The following is a 14596-nucleotide window of genomic DNA, read 5'->3' on the forward strand; positions in this document are numbered from 1 at the left end:
CAAATTAGTGTGTAGTTTGTCGACTGCTATTTCCAAGGTGTCGACGAATTTTTTTTTATTTTTTTTTATTTTAGCGCATGCTCCCGTCCTATCATAGACGTGAAGTCTAGTTTGAAGAGCCCTCTTGTATCTTTAAACTGGCCATTCAATCACAGCAAATCTATTTCTACTTGCACATCTTGCCAAATTCTCATTAAGCCTCACTCTCTGCCTTTTATTGCAATATTGATCCCCACTGCATTCGGTTATGTCTTTTGGAAGATTACATTTTCATATAAGTAAATGTCTGCAGTGGTTTACAGCAGTGAAGGCTGTGTGGTATAGTTTAATGCGGTGGTTTGCTGATGCATTCATTTTTAAAACTAATGGAAGAAAATCAATTTCATTGGTACTGATAGATGATTTTATAGAGAAGTTCATCTAGGATATGCATTAAGTAATACCAAGAGCAGATGTCGAAACTTTAGGGCTTCTGCTGTTGTTTTTTTCAGAACAAAGAAAATGTTTAGAACCAAATAGCAGGCAAATATTTTTTTCTTGTTTGTTTTTTTTCCAGATGAGATGATTCTAGATTGGTTAATCTCTCTCTGCGTGCTTTTTAAACTCTCTTTCTCTCTATCTGTGGATGCAGTTTATTCCCTATATGGACATCAACACTGATGCATTATAAGAACCACCGTTCAAATATTACAGCCTTAAACCCTGTGCCTGTCACCGCACTGTAGAAGTCCACAAGTTTCTCCCACAGCTGCTAGTTTACAGTTATTTGAACATTTTTCTAACTATCTGCCTCTGGTTATCTGTGTTTCCAGCTCTAAGGGACAACAGAATCGAGCTTGTGCGTGCAACATCATCAGAGTTGACCATCAGCATCAGTGATGTCACGCTGTCTGATGAAGGCATGTACACCTGTTCTCTCTTCACCATGCCTGTAAGAACGGCCAAAGCTTACTTGACTGTTCTGGGTGAGTACAAGATCCAAAGCAAAAGCAAAAACTCTACCTCAAAGGAAAATTTCATAGATGGATGTTACAGCAGCTCTAATGTGTGTAAAATCTGTAGTAAAGTGATCTAAGTACATGTTTTTCCTCTCTCTCTCATTTGCCATGGCTAAAAAATAATATATATACTTTTTTTTAAACTCTGAACGGTGTTTTAAAAAATAGAAAAACAGCTTCCAAATGCAACACATACCCTTTAGGTTTCCTTTTACCTCAAGCAGAAATTGTCGATTAGTGAGAAAAAGACGAAAGAAAGCAAAAAAGAAATTGCATACCTTACTCAGATGTCTCGAGTGGCTGTATATCCATTTCTGCTCGTGAGGTTGCTGAAGATACAAAATGCTCCAAATGGACTTTCTTTTTCACTGAGTCTCAGGAGCTTTTCAAATCCAGTAATAATAGTTTGGAAATAATTTGCAAATCTGACTCCCCATTTGAAATCTTTATATAAACATATATAATTATTATAATTCACAAAATGAAAATAGTGAAATTGTCGAGTATAATAATATTTATGTCATTATTTTGTGAATTTGTTGATTTCAGAAGATTCGGAATTACTAGTAATACAGCATAGCTAGATTTTGCAACCTTACTGGAGCCTTGCTTTTCTTTTTTGAGGCTATCAGCTTATTGGTTTGCTGTGATGCTATGTTGTTAGAAATAGCCTGTTGCTTATGCCTGCAAATGCAGATAAAAAATAGTGTACACTGTTAGTACCTCCCTCCCCTTAGCAGTGTTTGTGTTGTGATCATGGCCTCACACAAACATTGTCTCATTTCTTGCCACTGGGCTTATTATCTTGCCAATTAGTTTTTGCTAATCTTAATAGATGTGCTTGTGCACTCCAGGATCATTAGCTGGCTCTCTGTGTTAACAAGCATTCTGAGAATTAGACATTAAAGGCTACTGCTCAATAAGGATATGGAGAAAATCATTTTGCAATTTTGAACAATAGTTAATGGTGCAAGCTAGAAAACAGAGAGGGTGATTTAATAAACACACCAAATAGTCTGGGGATGGCCTGGTTTATTTGCTACTGCTTTGGGACCATAAGCACTGGGGACGAATAAAAGAAAACACTGAAAATGATTTTGGGAAAAAAAAACTGTAATACTACAAATATGCAAGCTTCGCATTCAAATGATTTGGCGCTTGAATAAAAATATGTGCTCATCTGTTGCCAGTGTGTAAAGCTGATGAGAATGTCATCAAGGAAAGTAGTGTTCAACCTTTTACCTGATGGCACTCTAGATGTTACAGATATTTTGAGATAGAGTTCAGCCTACAGGTAAAATAAATGTCTGTAATAAATTTCATAGCAATCCATCCTATAGTAGTTGAGACATTTCTCTAAAAAATGTGAAACTCCTCAAGGTAAAGTAAAAGTAAGAGCTCTGAATAATCAGGAATTCGTCCACCAAGGGCCATCAATACTGGCAAATTAATGCCTGGTAATCTTTCTTAAGTCTGAGTCATCAAAGTAGCAGGTTTACCAACAGACTATTTCTGGAGCTTAACTATGGAATGCATCATTAGCTGCTAGCATTGCCACTAATACGGCTAATGCTGATGCATGACTTGATGTGCTTAGTATTCGATCAGTAATTGAAAAAGTATGCAAAAGTTCAGTAAAGGATATTACCTTTAGCTCTAAATACCTTATGATGGACCTTAATTCTCAAATGCATATATATTTATGTGTTGATCAGCATAGTAAGCACTGTAATCACACACCACCACAGAAATTTGTGGAAACAGTGAAATCCAATTTCCCTTTTTTCCATGTATCAGAAATTGAGCTCTTTTCCGCGTGTTCAAAACTCGGCTTTATAGAGAGAGGGTGTAAAGCTGTACAGCCTATAGCCACCCAAGGGGAACGTGACTGTACACGATGAACAATGCACTTGATCTGCTTTTATTCAGTCTGGAGGAAAATCCATCAAATACTTTTCTGAGTCAACCCACACGCACTTATTCGCACACCACCATTCTTAGCTGTTGTGGCACTCTTACTTTAGATACTTCCAAACTAAGCAATTTGCATTAAAAAAAAACAGGCACATTAAAAATTACATGTATAATATTAACACATGCTTATCACTAAATTGTGCCTCTGCTGAGTAGCTTCTGTTGTTGGGATTACGTATGCAGTTTACACCTTCAAACAAATGGGAAACATAAAACAGGAGGACCTTTAAACTGTGGCAATAAACCTTACAGGAGGTGGTGAGACGGACAAGGCAAGAGTCAGTCAATGGCATTGACTGACAGAACCTTCAGTCACTCAGCCGGAGGCAGACTTATTGCTCATTGACAGTGGAAGGGCAGACACCACACATTTAAAACACTCATTATGGGAAAGGCCAGTGATTAACATTTTCTGTAAATAGTAATGGCCTTGTCTGCGGTCACAGCCTTGTCACACACAGACCTACAAAGCATACTATTTGTCAGCGTACAGTTTTTCCTTTGATTGATTTGATGATATTTGGGGTTTTATGTTTTCACGGGAAGTGTAGTAGTGAATAAAAACCACAGGAAAAACTGTGGAATTGTTCTTTGGTTGCACATTGATGTGTTTTTATGTATTTTCTAATTCTGTGAGCATCAAAAAGAAAATTCCTCTCTGCCTCATTGTATTTGTTTTGCAGCAGAGTCAGTGTTTTATGACCTGGAAAAACCAAAGAAACAAAACTAATGGTGAAAAATTATGTCTCTTATAATATGGTTTGACCTAGCAGTAAAGTAGGGAATGACCCAGTGGTTAGAAAAAAAATCCACCCACCCATGTGCCAGCACGAATCTTCTGTGATGTACCGTCGAGCATGTCGCTGCTTGGTGAATCTCTGTAGTCTGCTCTCTAATCTCCCTGCAGGTGGGAAAGCTAGGGGGGCGGGTGATTTCCAATAAGGCATACTAATATTATTGTTGTGTAATGACACCCTGCTGCGCATGAATTAGTTCTGCCATCGCTGTGATCTCCGTTTCCATCCTTCAGGTGTGCCAGAGAAGCCAGAGATCGATGGCTTGACAAAGCCCGCCATGGAGGGAGACCACATCACTCTGACCTGCATCACACAGGGCAGCAAGCCCGCCGCTGACCTGCGCTGGTTCAGGAATGAAAAGGAGGTCAAAGGTATGTAACGTCATACCTGCGTTTACACGTGCATCACATCTATGGGTAATGTGGCTAGAAAACATGCCATCATGCAAGCAATTCTAAAAATCCCAATCAGAGTTGGTGAATAAAAAAAAATTGTAAGGGACATTATGATTGTATTCACCAAAAACAGGCTGATGATTCATTCGCTTTTGTTCAAAGATTCTGTTATTTTAAAACATGATCAACTTATTTTATAAAATCTAAAATTTAGGCTGTTCTCTGTAAATTAAAGTAAAACAAAATGTTACTTTTTTATAAATGAAACTATTTTGTTACTTTCTTTGTATTCCGTACCTATTAGCTGTGCTCTAATAGCATCACTTTCTGTAATTGGTATCTGCTGATTTACTGATATTTTAATACTCCCCAGTTAGCCCCACAGTGATATCTTTGAAAAGCCATCTCGCTGTGTTGTCAGATACAAAAAATATTGGCTATCACATTCACAATGGCTCATGATTGTGCTTTGTGATAAACAAACGGAGCAGAAATGTGGCAGAAAGTACTCATTTGTATTTCAGAATGGATTTAAAATGGGTATTTTCTTTTTCATAAAACTATTGCCATAAAACTGCCGCATTGGATGTCTCTACAGTGTATTCTTGTTCCGAACAAGTTGTTTCTAATAGAGCAGATTCAGCATGTGTCCTCTGGCCTGAGACCGATACATTAACCTCCCTTGTTATTAGAGGGCTGTTCTAAATCTCACTGACTGGACTACATACCTCATTTCCACCCTGCTCCCGCTCTGTTCTACTTGATGAACCGTCCGCTTTGTAATTGAACGAGACAGCGAGAGGGGGAGAGAGAAGGAAGGAGAGGAGAGAGAAAACTGATAAAAGAGATTTGGACATGAAATGATGAAATAAAGTTTTTCAGGGAGAGGAGGAACAGATGCAGTTGTGTATCAAATAAAGCATATAACCCAGTTGGACAGACTGTCACAGATCATCACAGCTGAAGAACTCTTACAAAGGTTTCTCTGTTGATTCAGAAGGCAGATTAAAGTCAGATATCAAAATGCAAATTGCCCTTTTTCTAATTTAAATGACTGCTGAATTGGATTGAAAATCACACATTGACTTTTTAACTGCCAGAAAACAATGCAAATTTCTAGGAAGGCGCTGTCAAAATCTTTGTATAACCCAACAGATCACTGAAACCTAATAAGAATAACAAGCAGGCAGGTGTTACACATTCTGAATACCCAATTAAATGTAGCAGAATATGCTTTATGAGAAGGATTTGGGATGCGCGAGACAGAAACTCCCCAACATTAATTTCCCTCCTAATACAAAGGATTATTAAACCACATAAAATGTTTTTTGCCAATGCAAAGATAATTTTTTTGTCTTATTAACTCAGCGTATTAATACTTTTATTTCGGCTGTTGCAGACTAAATTAGTTATGTCTGTCATGTCTCTGGCACATATTTCTTCTTGTAACTAAATGGGATGTTTTTTTTCTTTATGTGTATTTTTTAAAATTACTTTATCGATAGATGCTTCTGCTTCTGCTGAGACACCTTATAAATCACCTGGTAAAGTGTTGTTTCCTGCAGAGCATGCTAACTTCTTTAATTATTATAATATTTAACATGAACATTTAAAGTAAAATCACATTCCTTCAATTAATGTTGTTGTTGGGTTTTGGGGGGGGGGGGTTTGGTTTTTTTTACTCTTTTGTAATTTTACCCACTACACTTAGTATTTCTTTTGTTCCTCTTCCAAAGAACAAGCATATAGCATATAACAGATTACAAACTAATTAGCAGACTGAGAATTTTTTCCTTGCAGGCTTATTGTGTCTCTACGGGTGATTATTGCTACTCCCAGTGGCCAACTACTGAGAGAAGAGCTCCCTGTAAGGCACTGCTAGCCAGGACATTATGTTCTTTTAATTTACCACAGAAACAGGTAGTCAGTGATATCCTTTGTGGCTTAAAGTAGAGAAAATCTCAAGAGGATATGCTCTCTCATTAAGGTCAGATGCTATAATTTGCTGCTGAACATGGGCAGCAATTGTCTTTATTTCAGTGCTTTAAAAATTGTATAACAATATGTTGTTCACTGTAGTTGTTTCTAAAATGTGCCTCGGAGCCGCCGTTTATAAAGCAGAACCTTGAGAAAATATAAATGTCAGATTAGAAATTTGTTGTCAGACCCGCAGTTGGACTCGTCAAGAATTTCAATCCCAAAGGATGTTTGGCCTACGCTGAATTTACTGAAAAGCTCCCTGAGTTTCTGCCGCTACACCCTTTCCACCCGTGTTTAAGTCCAGACAGCTCAGACTGCTATCTGGCTTTAGGATTTTCTATGGTGCAGACATGCTCTCAGATAAGACTAAATCAATGCTGGTTTTCTACACAGTTTTAAGCAGATATCATGTTTATCTTTCATTTTAATTAGTTTGCTGATGAGATTGAATCTGTGTCATCACTTTTGTTTGGAAATGCTCAGAACGAGGTCTCTCCTAAAACAAGCTTTGTTAATCTCGCACACTGGATCTGAGCAGAGTGATTCACCAACACCTGAAAAAGTCACCTCTAACCAAACAAATTCATGAATAGTAAATAGAAAACTTTGAAGAGTGCTGGACTCAAAGGGGGAAAAAACATTGATCCCTTATAATAATCTGTCTTCTTTGACAAGTACGTGTCCGTCCATACAGAACTGTTTCATAAAAAGCTGACAGATTTCAGTGTTTTGAAAATGTTATGTTTTGTAAAGATAACATAAAAAGTGTTCAAACTTAAATGTTTGAACACTTGGTTGTCTTTTTTAGTTTTGTTTTTTTAATTAGATGCCTGCAGTGTAGTTGCTTTCTGCAATTTATTTATCAGACATATTCAGGACATGTTTGGTTCAGGGAAAAGCCAGCGCTCAACAATATGATTGACACAGGCACATTTACATATTTAGTTCTGCTTTGTCAATCACTAAAGTATGTCTGCCACTAACTGGACCATTTCTTGTACAAATAAGAAGGTGTGAATGGACCCAGTCGGTCTAACTTGTTATATATGACAACTTGTTATATAAGACACTGAAAGGCTGCTGTCATTCACAAAACATTACAATATATTTATTTCCTTTTATATATATAAAGAAACTGTGTTGCATTTAAATGGTTAAAATGAAATGAAACCAATAGTATGCCTCTGATGGCTGGTGGTCTGGGATGTCCTCCAAAATAACAGACTAAAAAGAAAAAAAGCACCTAAAAGCAAGCAAATAGAAAACAGCATGTGTTAATACACGATGTATCTATGCACGTGTAGGTGGATTGGAGTGCACTTCAAGTGTTCATCATCCTGACAGGATCAGGGTGTGTTCAATGTGAAAAGCCATCTGATTGTGAGCGACCATGCTGGGAATAAATGACAATTGTGACATATTGGTGTGGGATCTGGGGGAATAGAGAAGATTATATTACTGGCAGAGCCACTGGAGCAGTCCATCACCCATTCGCATGCAGTTAACAGACACCCTATGCTAAATGTGGGTGTGTACATCTTTGTATACGTGCGTGCCTGCATGAGCAAAACAGACAGATGGAGCAGACAGCGTGCATGTAAGGACATAAGCTTGTGTGTGTGGAACAGAATCCAATATTCTTATTTCTCAGTCTCTTTGTCCCTCAGATCCCCTCAGTCCCCACCCAGTAATGATATATTTCTATCTCAGTTACACACCATAACCCAGAGAGACCTCTTCCAATATCACCACATGTAGAAGTTGTTTACACACCGCTGAACCAGGGGGAGCTGTGTGGAGACCAAGCAAGACAGAGATGAAATGAATATTTATTTCAAATAAGGGTGGGGATGTTCTCTATCAGACTAGCATTATCATACTCTCTGACCTAAACTGTAGAGGTTATTGCTCCATCATGTAACGCAATAGCTCTATTCCAAGGGGGCTTAAGGGGAAAAAACACAGAGATTTGATTCAAATTCGTTTGCAGTCGCATCCCTTTTCAGTTGTCAAACTTGTTAGTCAAGGACAAGGTCTGAACACTATTTAAGGTCATTGTGACCTCACTTTTTGCTACACTATCACTCAAATACTACTGACTGTATTCATTTATGGTTAATTGTCCAGAATTTGGTGCTACTCACTATTCGAACATTCGAATGGGGTTGAAGAGGTGAAGGGAAAGAGGAAAAAATGTGAACACTGTGAACATTCCACTATGAATCAAGTTCAAGAATTTAAAGTTTTGCAGTTAAAATAAAAAAAATACTTTTCAGCTGCTTGGGCAGTGTTAGACAGCTTTGCACAATACATAAAAAAGTCTGCGTTGAGACTACATTTATACTATCCAGCTCCCCGGGGTGCTGCGGATCAATGACCATTAAAGATGTAATTTCAAGATGGCTCCTGCAAGTCACGGTGACATGAATAAAAGATGCGTTAGATGCACACACAAAAATGCCTCTTTACCCTCTCTATCCTGTTACATGTGCGCAACAAAGTACTTGCAAACACGCACATCTGACATATGATCTGTGGAAATCTGTTAGGTTTCTATATTAATCAGCATTAAGATACAGGACTCAAATGGATAAACAAGATGTTCCACCTGTTTTGTTATTTTACAATTTAGGTGAGTTTTTTTCAAAGCTTTAAATAACAATATGTTAAGAATAAAGAGCGTAAGTGCAAAAGGTTTCCTTTCTTCTTTCCTTCGTCTTTCGTTGAAGGTATATCCGACTCATCCTGTGAGTTTGAGGTTAACAGATTTAGACTTGCGCACAGAAGAAGAGATCATATTGCTACGCCCACTGTCTGTGCCCATTAAAAGCCACGTCCTAGAGGTGGAGCACCTGTCCATTTTTTTTAAATGTCAAGACACTGAGACTGACCAGACCGCTCCTTTTGGAGTGGAAAACCGTCTTCACAAATCCACAGTACACGCTTCTTCGCTGTGAATGCTCAGGGAGTTTCATGTCAGAAAGGACATTATGATACTGGTCTGCCAGGCAGTGATAGAAAGTCTCCTAACATTTAACAGTGCTCCCCCCGGTTGTAGTCACACGTCAGTTAAGCACAGAGTCTAGCTGGTAAGGCAGATCAGTCAGGGGAAGACGCTTACAGACAGCCAACAGGCAAGCTCCCTGAACGCTGCACAGTAGCAGGAATAAGCGAGAAGATGGTGGACAGCACGATATATCATCTCCACACCTCGCTAGAGCGGGAGCTTGCTGCATATTTTTGCTCTTGTTTTAAAGTTTATTCATCCTTATTGTTATGCAGCTCATCTGGCAGGCAAAGGGAGCAGCATACATAGGTGCTAACCTGCCAATATTTTCTGGTAATATTGTGTATTTCAGCGAATTTAAATTTAAAATAGTGTTTAGTCTCGCATATACTTTGATTATTCTCACTCTCACCTGTAAAAGATTTGATATTGTTCTTGCTTGTGCAAGTTGCTTTAATTCTCAGATGGGATGCAGCTCAGGGTATGTTGAGTCAGCCCTCGGACCCCTGCCGCCAGGATTAGTCAGGTCTGGCACTGTTGCTCATGATTCCTCCACAACCCCAGCAGACCTCCTCAGTCTCTCTTGTCGGTCCCTCTATGTTCTCTTCTTCGGCTTCAACTCTCTCCTGTGAAATCGCTTAAAGGGGTCAGATTCTCGCTTTGTACGCCTGTCATTTCCATTTCTAATCCTCCGAGGCTCTGTCTTGGCTCACACCATTGATACAGAGCCATGAGCACCCACCCACAAAACAACCGCATTTGTAGCCAAATACTACCAGGCTATTTGCAGAAAAGAGGTACCACAGGTGCATATGGCAGTATAGTGACATTTTTTTCTCCTTTTTTATTCTATCGGGTCTACAGAGTGTGTTTGTAATGAGAATAAATAAAAAATGAATATGATTTTTTAAAAAAAGCTAAAATTTGCTACAGTATTTTTTCACATTATTTCCAGTTATCCCTCCATTTGCTACTGCTTATTTGGGTCGCGGTTGTGGTGTCAGCAATCTAATCTGAGATGCCATTGCTACCCTTTTCCCAACCACCAGCCACCTCCAGCTCCTCTGAGGGGACACCAAGGCTTTCCCATGCAAGGCAAAAGAAATAATCTCGCAGGGTCAGCTCCAGGGTGTCTTTCTGACATGCCAAAACCACCTCAACTGGCTCATTTTAATGCTGAGGAGCAGCAGCTCTACTCTAAGCCCCTTCTGAATGACTGAGCTCCTCACCTTATATCTAAGGATGAGCCCAGACACCTTTCAAAAGAAGCTCATTTCTGCTGCTTGTATCCAAGATGTTATTCTTTCAGCCACTACCCACAGTTCATAGCCATAGGTGAGGTTAGGTAGGAACATTTAACAGTGACGCTTCGCCTTCACCTTCAGGTCAGTGGATGCTGTGTTCACTGCAGTGCTTTCCTCTACAGAATTATTTCTGTTGATAATATTTGCCACCTGAAGACCCTTTTTTTACTTACTTCTTCCTTGTGCAGTGTTTTCTCAATGTTCTTTGAATCTTTAATTGATTTAGTGCTATGTTGACAATGTTTTTCAGTTCAGCATTTTTCTAAAATATTTGTAACTTTCACAGAATCTCTGACACGACGTTTATATCCAGTCATTCCTCAATTTCAACACTGAATATCAACATAAATATTTTCTGTCAGTTAAAAAATGCTTTCTGGTTTTATTTCCTTTGTAACATTACATATACATGTTAAAAAACCCTTCATGAAAAAATTTGCTGAATCTTTTGCAACTTTTCTTGCTCAAGCCACTGAATATATGTCTGTCATGTAACAGTTTTTCTTTCTTCTTCGACTGACAAGCCAGAGCTTTAATGGCACCTCAATGGCAGCTGCTCTTTTCAGCTGTGTTTAAAATGTGATAAGATACTGTATTTATGGACCAATTACATCAACTCTTATCCAAACACTTCCACACACACACTTTTGTGCATGCTGATTGCTGCTCTTTATTGATGAAATCTTACTTGGTGTTGGACAACTGTGATTATGTTCTCGAAGTGGATCTCGGAAGACTCGGGAATTATAATGTTAATGAAATTAAACTTTGAGCGAGCATGTCAGTTTCTGTGCTCTCATCCTGAATCACACGCAAGCAATCAGAGACCATTTAAAATTCCATGACGAAAAAAAAGCTAAAGGAATCCACACTCTTAAATTAAACGGCCAAATTATACACTAGAGAAAGTCGTTTTTTGAGTCTTTCCAGCAGTTTTATTTCAATGCAAGCATATTTACAATCAAAGAACTTCAAAAATAGAATTACAATGAAAAAACTCAGATATAGTAATATTATAAGATAACTAACTAACTTGAAAACGCTAACTTTTTTTTGCTGGAAGTCTACTGTGAAAAATAGAACATTAGGAGCATCGCCAAGTGCGCATTACAATGATTGAAGTACTTAAATTTGCGTCTTTAGCAGCCTAACTGTGTGTATAATCAGACTGCATAATTCAAGATGATACCTTCAGTTTATTCAGCCATCACAATCTTTTGATTTACATAAAATAGTTTTTATAAAATAAAAACATTGTAACTTCTTATCCTCTTTGGAAATGTGCTATAAAATACCATCATGTCCATATGGACCAAAATCTCAGAGGAATGTTTCCATGACCTTGTTGAATCAGCGATGCTGAGCGTTAGAAATATATATTATACTCACCAGCCACTTCATTAGCTACGCCCATTTAACTGCTCTTTAAAACAAATATCTAATCAGCCAATCATATAGCAGCATCTCAGTGCATTTAGGCATGTAGACATGGTCAACAAGTTCAAACCAAGCATCAGAATGGGGACAAAAGGTTTAAGTGACTTTGAATGTGCTTTGGTTATTTGTGTCAGATGGGCTGGTCTGACTTTTTCAGAACCTCCTGATCTACTGGGATTTTCCTGCACATATGGACTATAATCTCTAAGGAATGACTCCAGCATCCCGTTGAATCTATACCACAAAGAATTAAGGCAGTTTTGAAGCACTTCAGTCCAACACACTGACACAAATTCCAATCCTAATGAGGACACACACAAGATCGTTCTTTTACTCTTTAATTATGAATACAAAGCCAACAACACAAAGCAAACTTGAAATCAGCCCAGAGGAACTTCAAAGCAAATTCTGCTTCAATTCTACTGTAACTGAAACATGTATAAGTAGAAATAGAGGCTCCACTTTTACAAGTCTTATTCTTCATTGCTGCCTTACTGATGAAGTTCAGGCTCTGTTGCCATACACTCAGATTTAAGATCACACTGGGTTCTTTGCCAGTTTTGTGTTAGCATGCTGTCCACACAGATGTTTGCAAAGTGCAGATTCTTTGCCCTGGATGCAATTTGCACTTTACCAACATACTCTTGTCTTCCCATGGCATAAAAATAAAAGTAATGTTTATATATCCATTCCTCAAAAGGTGCAGACCACTCCATTTTCCTCCTCTCTGCACACAGACTGAAATCAGCTGACTGTAGCACAAGTGAGCAAGAAGAAAAAGACGATTGACTTTTTTTTTCTTCCTATCCACCCATCTTGCAGATATCTGAAGGACCTTTTTTACGCATGTCACTTCATAATTATGATGTGATTATTGAACTTACTACAATAGTGGAATATCTTTCTGAATTACCAAAAAATCAAAAAGAGCAAAAACAGATATAGCATGTTTGAATTTTTAAAAGAGCATTTGTGTAGAAGGAACCTTCTAGTGTTGCAGACAGGAGGAGAAAGACAGGTTGGACTTGTGTATTGACAAAGAGGCAGGGAGTATCAGTTCATTAGAACCTGCCATAAGTAATAGAAATGGAAAGAAAATGTTTGCACTCCTAAAATAAACTATTGATATTACAAGTTAGATGTAATTTATTTTAGCCGTCCTTTTTTTTCTCTGTCATCTCCTGTATCTTCTTTGTGAAATGCAGCCATTTTCTCTCTCCCCTGTTGTTCGCATAGATGTTGCTAACGCTGCAGACCTGTCAGTCATTCATCTCTAGGGGAGGCGGGCTCATTGCCTCAGTTGGGGGAAGTGGCTGAGCAGAATAGTTGATTGGCAGAATTGAGAGAGAGAGGAGACAGTAGGGTGGTATGCTTGGAAAGTGGAGCAGATGAGCACAGAGGAGAGAAAGATGTGGAGCGTAAACAGTCTCTTTAGGAGGTACAAACAAAGGCGGTCAGCATGAGAGGTACGGTACATACAATACACTTATGATATATATAAAAACTGAAAAAGAAGGACATATTTTTTGACAAAGCAGAGCAATATCTCAATGCAGAGATAAGCCTGGACAGTTGAATACATTATAGGAGGGAATTCTTTTCTTGTTTGAAAAGAAACTCTGAGTAGGATGTAGCAACTTGATATGATTTTTAAAAACTGGCCGCTGGCGTAATGTAAACAGACCAAACACCTTTTGTTGACGACTGGCTGAAGAGATTTTACTGAGAAAAAGGTTTTAAAATAAGTCCTTGGAGGTGGATATGTTTAGATAATTATCATCAAGTAAGACAGCCAGTAAGTAAAAAAAAACAAAAAAAAACAACCTAGTGGCGTTGAATTGTGAAAGACTGTTGAGTTAAGTGGGAGATGTGTGGTCTGAAAGAGGATGCTAATTTGTATTGCATAATGCATATATAACAGCTCCCAAGTTTTTAGGAACACGTATACCTTATTTTCCAGTTGCAGCACAAACATTCTGAGAAAATGTTTGTGACTAATGTCATCATCTGCTCTCGGTTCTGGTGTCTAATTTCTCTAAACACTAGCTATTTCCTGATATATTGTAGTTTTAGGTGAGATCCTTTAAGAGGGTGCTAAAGTTTCAGCGCAATAGTAATTTTCTTAAACTTTAAGTTTCTAGAAAAGGTAACAAAAACATTAGCAGGAAGAAGAATTAGAAGCATTAGAAGTTACTACTTCTGTGATGTAACTGTGGTCATGTAGAGTTCACAGAGAACCACTGATCTACTAGGTCAGGGTACTCAAGGACAGCTTGACAGAGAAAGGGAAAGTCCGTGGTTCAGAAGTCTCATTTTCCACTTTGAAGGACATCTCTGCCTTTGAGGTACTTTGCTTTTAGAGAGGAAGGTTTATCACTAACTGATAGCCTTTCAAGGGCTCTGATATGGCAGTCATAAACTTGAGGGCAGGTTATGACCTGTGAATCAAACACATTTAGTTTATCAAAAGTCTACAGTGGCAGAGAAGAAATGACGGAATGTGGAATATTCCAAATTTAAGCTGGTTGTAGGATTTTTCCGCTATCTTTGCAGTGTCTGGGATATTGGTGGTCACAGGGAGATGCAACAACTGATTGCTTAGGATAGCAGGTGTTGCTGGGATATCTCTGAGAACAAATTGTACTGATAAAGAGAACTGTGCATAATGACACTTTGCTAACAGGCTAATTTAATTACTGCCAAT

At 38.3% G+C, this 14596-nt stretch overlaps 1 protein-coding gene across 2 annotated transcripts in view; it reads left to right on the forward strand.

Annotated features, from left to right (window-relative positions):
• cadm2a (cell adhesion molecule 2a) overlaps positions 1–14596 on the forward strand; it is a 199465-nt gene that overhangs the window by 160956 nt on the left and 23913 nt on the right. For both annotated transcript variants that reach the window (XM_063485532.1, XM_063485534.1), the window contains 2 exons: positions 813–965; positions 4003–4140. In XM_063485532.1, coding sequence (XP_063341602.1) covers positions 813–965; positions 4003–4140 — 291 coding nt within the window. The remainder of the gene's footprint in view (positions 1–812; positions 966–4002; positions 4141–14596) is intronic.

Source organism: Pelmatolapia mariae, linkage group LG10_11, assembly GCF_036321145.2.
Source record: "Pelmatolapia mariae isolate MD_Pm_ZW linkage group LG10_11, Pm_UMD_F_2, whole genome shotgun sequence".
Lineage (NCBI taxonomy): Eukaryota > Metazoa > Chordata > Actinopteri > Cichliformes > Cichlidae > Pelmatolapia > Pelmatolapia mariae.